At 40.6% G+C, this 15,069-nt stretch overlaps 1 protein-coding gene across 3 annotated transcripts in view; it reads right to left on the minus strand.

Annotated features, from left to right (window-relative positions):
* The window catches only part of ABCD3 (ATP binding cassette subfamily D member 3), a 114,743-nt gene that overhangs the window by 66,009 nt on the left and 33,665 nt on the right, over positions 1 to 15,069 (minus strand). The window contains exon 1 of one of the 3 annotated variants that reach the window (XM_060622203.3): positions 9,023 to 9,502. The exons of 1 other annotated variant lie outside the window; for it this stretch is intronic. In XM_060622203.3, the coding sequence (XP_060478186.1) occupies positions 9,023 to 9,132 (110 nt within the window). In that variant the 5' untranslated portion in view covers positions 9,133 to 9,502. Of the gene's footprint in view, positions 1 to 9,022; positions 9,503 to 15,069 lie in introns of those variants that run through there. One more of the 3 variants, XM_060622209.3, reaches the window with a different exon arrangement.

Raw genomic sequence — 15,069 nt, forward strand, 5'->3', positions numbered from 1 at the left:
CCACTGTATTGTTCCACTGTATTGTAACTGTGAAAAACAGATTATAAAACAATAATACCATTTTTATAAATTTCTAAGACTTGTTTTACCAATGCATATAAAAGGGGTCAGCTCCTAAATGGCTCATAATATACTTAAAAAGACAACATTCATAGCAAGAAAAATTTGTTATTTAAGATAAAAGTAACCACAGCCCTAAGAAATGAGCATCTCAGAAACAGAGTCATTCAACAATTTTTATCTGAGAGCCTACTATATGCCAGACATAGTTCTAGCCACTGAGGTTGTATCAATAAACAAAACAGACAAAAATTGCTGCCCTCATGGAGCTTACATCCTAAAGGCAGAGACATATAATAAACAAGATAAATATGTAAAATAAATATCACATTTGACTGATAAGGAAAATCTGGGGAAGTGGGCAGTGTGTGTATCGAGAATGCTTTTGTAAACTGAATGGCATTGGAAGGTCTCCCTGAGAAGTTATCTGAAGAAAGACTGAAAAAGGGGAGGGAGTTAGCAGTGTGGTACCTGGGGAAAGAGCATATCAGGCAAGGCAACAGCAAATACAAAAAGCCTTGAAAACGAATGCCTGGCCAGTGATGCTAATGTGCCAGAAACTGAGAAGTGTAATTAATTAAAGAGTTTGTACTCAGTCCCTGTCCAATAGACCCCAGACAGCTCTACTGTTCTGAGAACACTGCTTCTGGACTTGACCTGCATTAGTTGGTTTCAGTACACAAATGCTTTTCTTGGCAAATTCCTTCAGGTCTTTCGCTTAACCACCATCTTTCTATTCTGAGGTTCTAAATGGGGCCTAAAAACTCCATTCATAGTTCATCCCAAGAGTCTTATGCAGCTCCAGCCCCTCACCTGACTCATACCTGAACTTTGCAAAACATTTAGTGGGCCTGTCAAACTGAGCAAAGGGAAGCCAGCCCCTTCTAGAGCTTGATTTGAAAGGAACAGATCTCAGGAAGGAAAGAAAGCTGAATTTGAAGTATGCAGGAAAGCTGTAAAGTTAGTGGGGAGGGAGTACAGGGAGTAGAAGCTAGAGATATGAGAATATCCAAAAGGTACAGAGAAGATCTAGCAACAGGCCACATGGCTGAGGCTCAGGGAAAAATAGTCAACAAACTTAAAACAGTGGAAATATCAAAGGGATTTATAAATAAAAGAATGTCTCTATTTTAAGCTGTTCGCTATGCTGAGATATAATTCCTGCCACCACTCCCAAATTTTCAATAAAACTCTATCACAATTATCTGCTTTGTGGCTGACACTTTATAGGAATCAAGGCAGATACTAAAAAGACAGGTTCAAGAGACAAGATGAAAAAATAAAAAAGAGAGACAATGTAAATGGGATCTAAAACAGCTTTTGCAAAGTGAAGGAAACTATCAACAAAACAAAAAGGCAGCCTGCTGAATGGGAGAAGATACTTGCAAATGATATATCTGATAATATCCAAAATATATATCAAAAAAAAAAAAAAAACTACAGGGGCACCTGGGTGGCTCAGTTGATTAAGCGTCCGACTTCAGCTCAGGTCATGATCTCGCGGTCCATGGGTTCAAGCCCCGCATCGGGCTCTGTGCTGACAGCTCAGAGCCTGGAGCCTGCTTTGGATTCTGTTTCTCCCTCTCTCTCTCTGCCCCTCCCCTACTTGCACTCTGTCTCTCTCTCTCTCTCTCTCTCTCTCTCAAAAATAAATAAACATTACAAAAATTTAAAAAGATAAATAAAAAATAAAAAAAAACTACAACTCAACAACCAAAAAAAAAAAAAACCAAAAAACAAAAAAAGACAAAAAACAAATAATCCAATTAAAAATGGGCAGAGGATCTGAATAGACATTTTTCCAAAGAAGACATACAAATGGCCAACAGACACATGAAAAGATGATCAACATCACTAATCAGGCAAATGCAAATCAAAACCACAAAGAGGGGCGCCTGGGTGGCTCAGTCAGTTGAGTGTCCAACTCTTGATTTCGGCTCAGGTCATGGTCTCACAATTTATGTGTTCCGGTCCACATCTGGCTCTGTGCTAGGGGTGTGGAGCCTGCTTGGGGTTCCTTCTTTCTCTCTCAAAATAGATGGATAAACATTTAAAACAAACAAAAAACAACAACAAACCACAATGAAATACCACCTTATACCTGTCACTATAGCTAAAATCAAAACAACAAAAAATAACAAGTGTTGTCAAGGATGTGGAGAAAAGGGAACCCTCATGCATTGTTGGTAGAATGTAAATTGGTATAACCACTGTGGAAAACAGTATGGAGGTTCCTCAAAATATTAGAAATAGACATACCATATGATCCATTAATTCCACTACTGAGTATTTACCCAACGAAAACAAAAACACTAACTCAAAAATATACATGCAGGACGCCGGGGTGGCTCAGTTGGGTAAGCGTCCAACTCGGCTCAGGTCATGATCTTGTGGTTTGTGGGTTCAAGCCCCATGTCCAGTTCAGAGCTTGGAGCCTGCTTCAGATTCTGTCTCCCTCTCTCTCTGCCCCTCCCCTACTTGCGCTCTCTCTCAAAAATAAACGTTAAAAAAAAAAAAAAGGATACATGCACCCCTATGTTTATTGCAGCATTATTTACAACAGCCAGATACGAACACAACCTAAGCACCCACTGATAGATGAATGGATAAAGTTGTGATAAACACACACACACACACACACACACACACACACACACACACACGAGTATTACTCAGCCATAAAAAAGGAGATTTTGCCATTTGAGACAACATGGATGCACTCAGACAACAGTACGCTAAGTGAAATAAATCAGGGAAAGACAAAAACCGTATGATTTTACTTATATGTGGGATCCAAAAAAAAAACCACACAAATAAACAAAAAGCAGAAACAGACTCATACACAGAGAGATCTGATGGTAGCCAGAGGGATAGGAGTGGAGTGCGGGGGATGGGTAAAATGGGTGAAGGGGAGTGGAAAGTACAGGCTTCCAGTTATGGGATGAATAAGTCACAGGGACAAAAGGTACAGCACAGGGAATATAGTCAACGGTATTGTAACAGCATTGTACGGTGACAGTAGCTACACTTGTGATGCAAAGCATAACTAATAAACTTGTAAAATCACTATGTTGTAAAACAGTAACTAATGTAACACTGTATGTCAACTATACTTAGAGTTAAAATATGTATATGTATATGTGTATATGTATATGTGTGTATACACATATACATATTAGAGGTGCCTGGCTGGTTCAGTTGGAAGAGCATGCGACTCTTGATCTCAGAGTCATGGGTTTGAGCCCCTCATTGAGCATAGAGATTAATTACAAATAAGACCTTTAACAAAAATAAATTAAAAAAAAATGAAAATATATATTTTAAAATTAAAAAAATAAATAATAAAATAAAACAGAGCAGAGACAAAAAAGTGAAATAAGGTGTAATTAAGAAAAACACAATCTCCCTGAAACTCCTCAAAAATATTTGGGGGAGGAAACAGTGTTCCCACCATCTATAGAGACTGGGCTCTGAAAAGGATAAAGGATCACTCTACAAGCTGGTTTACTTAGCTATACCCTGATAGCTGACAACTAGTTCACACCCAGTCAAGCAATTAAAAATGCCTCACCTTTTGCACAGGTGAAGCTGGAGAGATTCCCAGCCAGGCTTGCAGATGTCAGATCTCACTGTGCTCCCAGCCTAATGACCTTTTGCAGAAGCCCCTCAATAAAATGGTTTGATCCAAAGGAAAAGGTATGCTGAATTCATGCTTCAGAAAGTTAAAAGAACCATTATTTAGATCATCCAGAGTTGTTGAATGCTACTTCACGAAAAGGGTGACTCTAACCTAAACCTTAAAGGATAAGAGCTGAAAAACAGAAAATATAGAGATATTCCAAGGATGGTTAATATGAATAAGCTTCAAAACTTAGAATGAGTGTGGCCTGTTCAGAGAACGGTGCAAAACTGCCCATTTGGAACACGGAGTACTCATTGGCAGGCAATGGCAGATAAGATTAGCCAGGTAAGGTGAGACCAGGTGAGGGAAGGCTCTGAAATTCAGGATGAGAAATCTGAACTTGACAAGCATTCATGGGAAGGGAAAGAAACTGCTTTGTTCTGTTTTTGTTTTTCGTGTTTTTGTTGTTGTTGTTTTTTTTAAGATCATAAAATACTACAGCAGTGCAGACTGGTGTCGTTGTCTGCCCTCTAAAATTGGCTCATAATTTCCCACTCATGTAATTTCTACTCATGTTTTTACTGGTCCTACATCTCCAACTGTCTATCAGACAATTACACTTAAAAATTCTTCAACTACCCTACGTAATTTGTGTACCCCATAAAACACTTAATTGTCTATCCTGTAACATATGCAAACTAGGAATTTAAGAATGGCACAGTACATGCCCTCAAGAGACTCAATATGATGCAGGCAGAAGCCAAGAAAACAAACTAGTACAATACAGAGTGCTAACTACTAAAGTCGAGAAATGCTTAGAGTATCATTAGAGCAAAGGACAACATCAATTTGGAAATCAGGAAAAGACAGAAAACACCTAAGAGAAAGTGTTAACTGGACTGAGTTTTGAAAGAAAATAAACACCAAAGGGTAGGGGAGAAGTAGTGGGGATGACAGTTATTGCAATCAAACTGCAAAGGCTGAGCAAACTCTCCTACTCAGAACTGCTATTCCATTTGGCTGGATGAGGATAAGAAGCAGTACGAAAGAACCAGATCATGAACACGATTTTCTCATGATAAGAATTTTGCATTTTAGAGGGGCACCTAGGTGGCTCAGTTGGTTAAGCGTCCAACTTCAGCTCAGGCCATGATCTCACAGTTCGTGGGTTCGAGCCCCAAGTCTGGCTCTGCACTGACCACATGGAGCCTGCTTGGGATTCTCTCTCTCCCTCTGCCTCTCACCCACTCGTTTTCTTTTTCTCTCTCTCTTTCTCTCTCTCTCAAAATAAACATAAAAATTTTTTTTTTAATTTTAAAAAAGAATTTTGTATTTTAGAAGAGCCAAAAGACTTTAATGAAGGAATAACATGATCATATTTGTGTTTCTTAAAAAGAGTTCTGGTGGCAGTGGAAGCTGGATTAAAAAGGAACCACAAAGCATCTTCATATCACAAAATGCAACAAAAATCTGATAAAGGCTGCTATTAACGTTCAATTTATCTGCAGTTATCCATTCCTACCCCCTTTCTGGGCTTAGCTCATATTCGTCATAAAACCTTCCCTAACTTTTCTCAAACACATTAATCTCCCCTTTCTCAGAACTTCTAAGGCATATCTGTCTGTACAATGCATTCTGTAACCACCTTACATTTTTAACTAACTTGCATTTAAATTTCTTCTCCCTAACAAAAATGTATCCTTTCTAAGATGTCATATATTTTTTGAAGTTTATTTATTTAGTTTGAGAGAGAAAGAGAGAGTGCAAGCAGGGAAGGGGCAGAGAGAAAGGGAGAGACAGAATCCCAAGCAGGCTCCACACTGTCAGCACAGAGTCTGACACCGGACTTGAACTCACAAACCATGGGATCATGACCTGCATCAAAATCAAGACTGAGCCACCCAGGCATCCCTGTCATACATTTTTTTAATGTGTGTGCAATACATACACACACACACACACACACACACTCTCCATCCCACAACATTCTGAAACCCATTAACTTCCTTTCAACTGAACATGCATTCTCCTTTATCCATAAATAAAGATTCCACTATTCCCCATAAATAATAAATAAAATAAAATGTATGACTAAGCAAAATTAAGGTGAAAAAAGTTAGCATACTGTAGTGAGGAATGAACACAAGGCAACTTTCTAGGAAGATGAAAATGTTCTCATTATGATAGGGGTATGTTACATTGTTGTACTGCATTTACGTAAAAAATGTATAAGCAAGATTTATACTGTTCAATATATAAATTTACCTAAAAATCTGTAAAAATAAGGAGTGGGAGGCAAGGGGCTATAGATGAAACATGAATGGCAGAATGTTGATGGTACTTCTTCAGTGAAGTGTATATATAGGTAGTTATTCTGCTTACTTTGAAAAAACTGCATTAACAAAACTAAAAAATAACTCAGGAAGTTAAATTACTTGTTCTTCTAATGTTTGGAATAATGTGACATTATAACTTTTAAAGTGGCTTTTCTAGCTCTATTATCTATTTGATTCTAAGGGATATCTTCTAAGACAAACTTATTATTAAAAGCACAGATGAGGGACGCCTGGGTGGCTCAGTCGGTTGGGCGTCCGACTTCCGCTCAGGTCATGACCTCGCGGTCCCTGAGTTCGAGACCCGCATCGGGCTCTGGGCTGACAGCTCGGAGCCTGGAACCTGTTTCGGATTCTGTGTCTCCCTCTCTCTCTGACCCTCCTCTGCTCATGCTCTGTCTCTCTCTGTCTCAAAAATAAATAAATGTTAAAAAAAAAAAAAAATTTTTTTTAAATAAAAAAAAAAAATAAAAGCACAGATGAAAAAAGGTCAAGCAGCCACAGGTTCCTTAATTAAGCACCAGATAGGAAAATTAATTAGCCCTGTTACAAACGATGCCCAAAAAGCCAGTAAAATATAAAGTCAGAATTTTCTAATCTTCTAATCTTCAAACTGTGCAGCCAAAGATAGCATCTGAAAGATCTCCAAAAGTTTCTGGAAATATAACATCTACAAAAATAGACTCAATGCCATTCTTAATGGTTTTAAAGTAATTCACTTACTTTATCTCAGTAATTTAAACATCATGCTTATCTGCTCTTAATTTGCATTCTCCTCCCACAAAATATTTAATGTGGAAAATAAAGATTTTCCTTACTCATGCCAATACACAAGGTTAACAATCTTCTGTTCAGTAAAATAACTGTTGCATAATTTAATCCCCCAAAAAGTTTACTAAGTTTCTCAAAAAAGATAGTTTTAACGCATTTTACAATAAAATGTAAATGATAAAAACACATAAAATTCAGTAAAACCATTTCTGTTGTATTGTTTTGCTACTATTTCCCAGGAGATTATATTTAAAACTTTCCTTACTCGGGGCCCCTGGGTGGCTCAGTCGGTTAATCGTCCGACTTCGGCTCAGGTCATCATCTCACTGCACGTGAGCTCAAGCCCCGCCTCAGGCTCTGTGCTGACAGCTCAGAGCCTGGAGCCTGTTTCTGATTCTGTGTCTCCCTCTGTCTCTCTCTCTCTCTCTCAAAAAATAAGTAAATGTAAAATAAAATAACATAACATAAAATAAAATAAAACTTTCCTTAATAATCTATGGTCTTATAAATCAGGAGCCACCTAAACTGTAACTGTAAAGGACATGAAGAGATGCTGAGATGCTGATAATATTCTTATCTGGGTACAGATCTGAAGGCTGATTACATGGGTGAGTTCTATCTGTAAAAATCTTGAAGCTCTCCACTTACGTGTACTTTTCTATATTACAGACAAACACATTACACATGTAATACTCTGATAAAACAAAGTAAGCCAGATCTGTTAGAGCTGTCCTCAAATCCCTTACCTGACACTAAAATACCTGTTCTATGCACTGAAACATTTCTCTAATAAAATTCAACGCTATTTTATAGCATTTAACATTTTGACATATTCCAGGTTAACAAATAACTTCCATTTCCAACTGGGAGCTCAGAAAGCATACAATCCAATAGAAAAAAAAAAACTGTTTATATTTTCCAGAATAAATCATTTTAAAAGCAAATTGAATAGAAGAAAAGTAAATTGGGGCTGTATTGTCTGGACAAAGATGCAGATCATTTTCAACTTTGTTAATCAAATTTAGAAAGGAAAAGAAAGACCATCACTTCAAACCTTAGTAAGATAGGGAAGACTTCTAGGAGAACGTTAGTAAACACTTCATGAAAGGAAGGTCACTTCTTAGTGATTTAGTCCTAAGTCTACTACTAGTCAGACATTTTAAGCAAAACAAAAACAAGAGGCAACAGTACCTGCCCAGGGAGATGAATGAAATAAAATACATGAAAGCGGTATGCCAAGATTTAACATGGAATATCCAATGAATGGCAAGAAAGCTTGGGAAGTAACCTTCCCTCATTCATTTGCTGAAGCCAAGTGTCTCCCAGTTAATAAAAAATTATGTCTGTAACCCCACAACAGTAACTCAATACTCTTTTCCTTCCTCTTATCTTACAATCGCCCAAAGTTAAAGCTAAACCTTAAGATTCTCTCGAGGAGAAAGCAGCGGAATATAATCAAAAAGGATCTTGATCCTCAGCTAAATCACACTTTGACCTTCCACCTCAAGAGCCAGGGGAGGGAAACTTGCTTTCCAAATAACTACGGAACCACTTGAGCCTTTCCGGATGAAATGCCAGGGAGTTCACTGACCCACCTCCATGGGGAAACCACTTTACAAAAGCAATCTTGCCAAATGGACCCAGGATAGTTGGCAGGAACCATCATCACGACTTTCAACAACTACTAGGGAATCGTGTCAAACCCCAGCCAAGTGACTGAGACAACAGCCTCCAGCCTGGCGAGTACAATCCTCAGTCTCAAATCATACATACACGTCCACAAGGCAAACCCACGGTCTCTCAGGAAATGAGATGACAAAACTAGAACATACCCAGAAAGTTGGCACAGCAGGTGGGCTGGGGGCAACAGCCTCGCGGCCGGAGCACAAGAATGCCAGCGGGCGCTGGAGAAAGATTCACACTCCTGGAGGCAGTGAAAAGGCACAGAGAGCACTGGAAACGAGGCCCCGGGGCAGAGGCACAGGTTTGCTAGAGGGTGTGGGGAGTCACATCCCGGAGGCAGAGTGCGGGGCGCAGGGAACACTGGGGACAACGGCGCCGCAGGGAAACCCAGACACCCTGACATTGGAACCTGGCAGCAGCCGTGGCCGGCCTCTACGCTTGACCCCGCCGGGCAAAGGGACCCGCCACCCGGCGCCAGGAGAGAAAGGAGGGAGAGCGCGCGGGGCGCGCCCGCTCGGGCCCGGGAAGGCGGCGCGGCCAGGGGCCTTCTTACCCGTGCAGGCCGAGGGCGCGGCGCCTCTTGTGAAGCAGGCAGAGCAACAGGAGCGCGGCCCCGGCCAGCGTGGAGTTTCGCGCCGTCAAGTACTTGCTGAAGGCCGCCATAGCACCGCCAGTGCAAGCGAGCCGGGAACGGGGACGCGGCGGCAGCGACGGCGGCGGCAGCGGATACCCTAGTGCAGGAAGCGCGGGGCAGACTGGGAGGAGAGGGGCGCGCGGAGGGAGGGCGGTGCCGGCCGCGCAGGACCGCCCCCTAGCGCGCGCCGCCGCGTCGTCCGCGCGCTGGAGCCCACCACTGACTTCAGCTCGGCGGGAGCGCGCGCGGGCGCCACGGAGGCCGGAACAGTCCTGGGATGCTTTCTGCGCACGCGCGGACCCCCGCAGAGTCGCCGGGATTGCTGGCGCGGAGACGCTGTGGGTCCTTGGTCTGGTGCTCGTTAGTTCTCCCCGGCGTGGTTGCTTCCCTTGCCTCACCTCTACCCCCACCTCCGCGCACACCGACCTTTCCCAAGAACTGGAAAAGCGAGCCTGCCCTGCACCGAACCTGGTGGGACCTGCCACTCCACCTCCCCTTTTCCCCCCCTGCACGGTGAAGGGCCGTTACCACCCTCTTAAAGGAGCGCAGGAAGAAGGGGAATGGCCCCATCACAGAACATTTACACAAAACCGAAGTCACCGTAATTATTCAGACGAAAATAACCGTCGGAAACTCCGAAGAGATATAGGAAAATGTGGGAAGAATGACTACAAATCGAGAACCTTTTTACAAGCCAGTTTTTCTAAGCCAAGGGTTATAATCTCTAGGGGACGGTGGAATCAGTTTGGTAGATTGAGACCATCTGTGTGTCTATGTGTGTTGGAGAGAGAGATCGGTAAGGATAGACGACAGAAAAATCTCATAGTGCATCACATGTAAACGAGTTGTTTTGAGAAATTTTTATTCCAGTCTTGTATCCATGTGTCCCAAGCAGTGATAAAGTGTATTTCTTTAATGTGGGTCTGATCAAACAAAAAGTTTGAGAAACACTGTTCTTTGCAAAGGGACATTCAGAAATAACAATCGTGCGTTGTGGGAGCGTTGGCCTTACTCCCAGAATCAGAAGGGCATTACAGATTACAGCATTCTTCTGGCTGGCACTATGCTGCAGAAATCATTATCCCTAGCATTTAGACTGGCATATGTACAGTAACTTAGTGAATCCTTGTCTTCGGCTGAAGAAGCTGGAGTCAGAAAATAAATGCATAAAACCTTGCATAATAAAAACACATATTGAAGTAGCCTACGTGTTAAAGTAGCCCATATTAAAGTAGCCCACAAAACTTTTCCTAGGTGTTTTCCCAGTATAAACTGGGAGATAACCTAATACAGATTACAAGAATCACAAAGCGGGGGGGGGGGGGGGGGGGGGGGGGGGGGGGGGGGGGGGGGGGAGGTAACTGTTTACATTTTTCGAAGGTGGAGCTTTCTACTAAATTCTCCATTTGGCATGTATTTGGCATGTAGACATTTTCATTACCTCATTCAACAATTAGGCAATTTGGTACGCACAGAGGATACAAAGATAAACAGATCACAATCCCTCCAAAGGCTGTTCTCCAAAGGCTGGTAGAGGAGGAAAAAATATGAAAAAAAAATATTTTTTTAAATCTTTTTTAATGTTTTATTTATTTTTGAGAGAGAGAGAGACAGAGTGTGAACAGGAGAGGGCAGACAGATTTGGAGACAGAATCGGAAGCAGGCTCTAGATCCTCAGCTGTCAGCACAGAGCCTGACGTGGGGTTCGAACCCACAAACGGTGAGATCATGACCTGAGCTGATGTTGGATGCTTAACCGACTGAGACACCAGGTGCCCCTGAAAAAAATTATAAATATGTAAGTGTCACATTAAAGATATGGACAAAGCACTATGACAGCATGAAAAAGGAAAATGTTTAGTTTTGACTAGGACTTTCAATTAGGGCTTGACAGAAAATGATTTTGTAGCTGAATCCTAAAGGACCAGAGAAAGAGCCATGCAAGAGGACAAGAGGGAATATTATTAATTCACCAATAAATTACATAGTAATATAAAAGTGTTAGGAACCATGAGAGAAAGTGACATATTATCTTGAAGTTTGTAGCAATGAAGGAAGGGCATGCAAGTTTAGAGGAAAGATATATTTAGGAAATAGACTACAGATCAGAGGAAAGATAAAAATGACTCATTGGGCAAGATATTCTAAAAGGTACCCTTGTTCAAAAAGCATAAGCGATTCTAAAAAAATGAAATTAGTTAATGTGTGTTCAAATAATTTTAGCTGTTCATAAAGCCCATCAGGTAAAACCACAAAGGACAAACCTGTAACCCAACAAAGTTAAGTTTATTAACTTGCTACAGAGAGGATGCCACACAGCAGAGGAATTATGGGTGTGCCTCAAAAAAAAAAAGGAAGAAATGGGGGTCATTATACTATTAGAAGAAAGGAGTTTAGATAAAATCTAAATGAAACAGTATTTAATAGACTCAGAGCAAATCAGATCTGTAGAGTTAATAATCAGACCTGAGTTGAGAAGTCTACTCTGGGTTCTATTCCCTTAGTAACTTAAATTTAAGAGCAATGTAGAATGTTGTGTCCAAAAACCCCTTTTCTGAAACTCAGAGGCAGCTTCTCCAAGTCAAAGTGACTTACTTCGATGGTTTACATCTCCCTCTCTCTAATATGAGTTTGAAACAACAGAGTTTCTGACAACTTAAGATTTTACAGAACAAATTTCCTCAGTACATGCCCTCTGATAATTAACCAAAGCAATTTTTCAGGTCCACACTTTATAATAGTTAATAATTAAGAAAAATGTGATTTTATTGGAAGATATCCAAGAGCTCTGATTTTTACATCTCCGTTAACAATCAGGCAATTTGGTATGCACAGGATAGCGGACAGAGAAAAGAAGGGCACAGGGAGTTAGAGAATCTGGAAAGCCTCTTGAAGAGTTGTTATGTTAGCCATCCTCCATTATCCTCCCCAATGATCCTTGCTTTCCAGTATTCATGCCCTTGTGTAATCTCCCTCACATCAGGATTAGTCTTTGTGACAGAAAGAATGTGGTGAGGATGACAGCATGTGACTCCTGAGACCAGATCATAAAAGGCATTGTGGCTTCCACCTTGGTCTCTTGGATTGCTTGCTCTCAGGGAAACTACGAAGCACACTCAAACAGCTCTAGAGAAGAATTATGGATTCCCACCAAGAGCCAGTACCTGCTTACCAGCCTTGGAAGCAGAATCTTCCACCCCCACGGGTGAATGCAGCCTTATGAACGATCCAGAGCCAGAACGCTCCACCAAGATGCTCCAAAATAACCCATAAAAACTGTGAGAGACAATAAATGTTTACCATTGTTTTATGCCACTAAGTTTGGGGGTAATTTGTTATGCAGCTGATGTGATTGGGGCCAAGCCTTGAAAAACAGATGGAAGGAAGGGGCTTCAGGAGAAGAACTGCCTGGGTGGCTCAGTGGATTAAGCGTCCGACTCTTGGTTTCAGCTCAGGTCATGACTTCACAGTTTGTAAGTTTGAGCCTTGCCTCAGGCTTTTGCGTTGATGGCACAGTGCCTGCTTGGGATTCTCTCTCTCTCCTTCTCTGTCTGCCCCTCTTACGTCTCTCTCAAAATAAATAAACTTTTTTAAAAAGGAGAAGATATAACAGAAGCAAAGATACAAAGACAAGAAGGCACAAAGCAAGATGATTAAGTCTGGTGTTGGGTGGAGGTTCATGAAAGGGTGTGAAATAAGAAAAAAGCTTGAAATGTTTAATGGAGGTCAAGGTGGAAGATCTAAAACACCCATTCAACCAGGTAGAATTTTATTCTGCATGTAAGAGGGAGGAGTCCAGGTTTGGGGGAAGAGTTATGATCTCAGCTTCTATTTAAAAAGACTATGCCAGTGGCAGCGTGTAGGATGGATTGCAGGAAGAAATACCAAGCAGAGAATCCAGTCTGAACACTCTTGAAATAATCTAGGTGAAAGGTTGTAAGCACCTGAGTCAGGCAGCACAGAGCAAACAGGAAGGAAAACACTTTGTGGGTTCAAATTGGATGGGGATGGTGAGATTGTTATTTAATGGAAAGGAAAGTTTTAAATTTACTTCGATATTTCCTGGTTGAGTGCCTGAGAGGATGACATTAGTTACCTGAAGTCAGGAGCACAGAAGTGGAACATTCTTGCCAGGGAAGATAATTAGATGCAGATGACTGATTCGTCACTAGTTCCTAATCACCAAGGTAAATTCCAAATCCGCCGTGAAGCACCTTACACAAAGCTAGTTATGACATAAGCCCTGCCTACCTCTCTGAATTCCTACCCTGGCACTCTCCTGGAAAAGACATATTCCACCTCTGCCCTAGGAGATAAATACACACTGATATTCCCCCTCTGTGGTCTTCCTTAGAATATTCTATTCCTTCTACCTGAAATACCAACCCCTTTCTCCCCTAATATCCTCACTCCCCACTCAGTTCATCCTTTAAAATTAAGCTTTGATGGTCTCCTCCTGCAAACTGTCTTTTCTGACCACATTCCCCAACTCCCAACCTCCTGCCAAGTTAATCATTCCCTTTGTGCTACCTCTGTCTCATATATAATTCTATTAATGAATGGTTGCATGTTTTTTAAGAGAAACTAGCATTCATTTCTCTAACAAGGTAAACACCTCAAGTCACCAGGAAAAATTCATCATTTTCATCTTTGCTTAAAAAAGAATCACTTGTTGGTAAGTTGCATTGTTTGTAGGAATGCAAACTGGTGCAGCCACTGTGGAAAACAGTGTGGAGTTTCAACAAAAAGTTAAAAATAGAACTTAACTTACAGCAGAGTGCTGCCCTAAGTCACATGGATTAAAACCATATGCACTTACTATTGTGTTTTCTGTTATTTAGAGTAAATATATCCTCAGGTCCTATACAGTGTTAGCCAGAATCTCGGTGTTTGTTACACTGAGCAAATTGATTTTGAGGAGCTAAAAGGAATACCTGGTGGAAATGCTCAGCAAGTAATCAAAAAATTAAGAACTAGTTTTTAGGAAAAAAGATCAGTACTAAACATTTATTTATATGAAAATATTTATTAACGACTTACTATATGCCAGGAACTGGGACCAGTGGTGATAAAAACAAAACAGTCTTTATGCAGAACAGTCTAGTAGGGGAACACATACTAATCAAATACTCACAAATATAAAATCCCAGATATAATAAACAGTTTTAGTTATACACTCAGAAAAAAATGTATATGGACTTAGAGGTCTTCATATACAAAAAAGAGACTATTTGGAACTGAAAAAGAATTAGAAAGAAGAATGGGCAGTTGGGAAGTGAAATATAATCCTGTAGAACACATATATTTGATCAATGGAGGAAAGAAAACAATCCAGGACAGTGAGAATAATTAAAGAGGCAATATGGGAATCTGGAGTCATGAGGATCACAGAAGTCACAATGGAAGAGTTTCCAGAAGGGTATAGGAATGGTCATTGAGATTGTCAGTAAGTATTGGATATCTATTTCTTTATGAAGCCTTTTCTGGACTCTGTTTTCCTTCCCTTGATGTCCCCAAAGCACTCTGTTCAGATTTCTGTCACAGCTTCTATAATGCTTATTTATTTAAATGGAAGGAACCATCACAAGGGAAGAAACCAAGTCTTATTTTTCTCTAATCCCGAATCATCTGAAAAATGACTATGATCCATACATACTTCATTCTCCAAACAGAATAATTTCCAAATTGCTCAAAGAATGAACAAAAAGAAAAAAAAGTTAAAGAAACCATAAAACTGTGAGAAAAAAAGAGAGGAAAGAATTCTTCATGAAATAATTATCTTATAATCTTGGTATGGGGAAGACCATACCACAAATATTAAAATCCAGAAGCTATCAAAGAAAAAAATTAATAAATTTGGCCTCTTAAAAATAATTTCTTGGGGTACCTGAGTGTCTCAGTTGGTTAAGTGTCCATCTCTTGATCTCAGGGTCATGAGTTCAGCCCCACATTGGGCTCCATGCTTG

This window comes from Panthera onca, chromosome C1, assembly GCF_046562875.1.
Source record: "Panthera onca isolate mPanOnc1 chromosome C1, mPanOnc1 haplotype 2, whole genome shotgun sequence".
NCBI lineage: Eukaryota > Metazoa > Chordata > Mammalia > Carnivora > Felidae > Panthera > Panthera onca.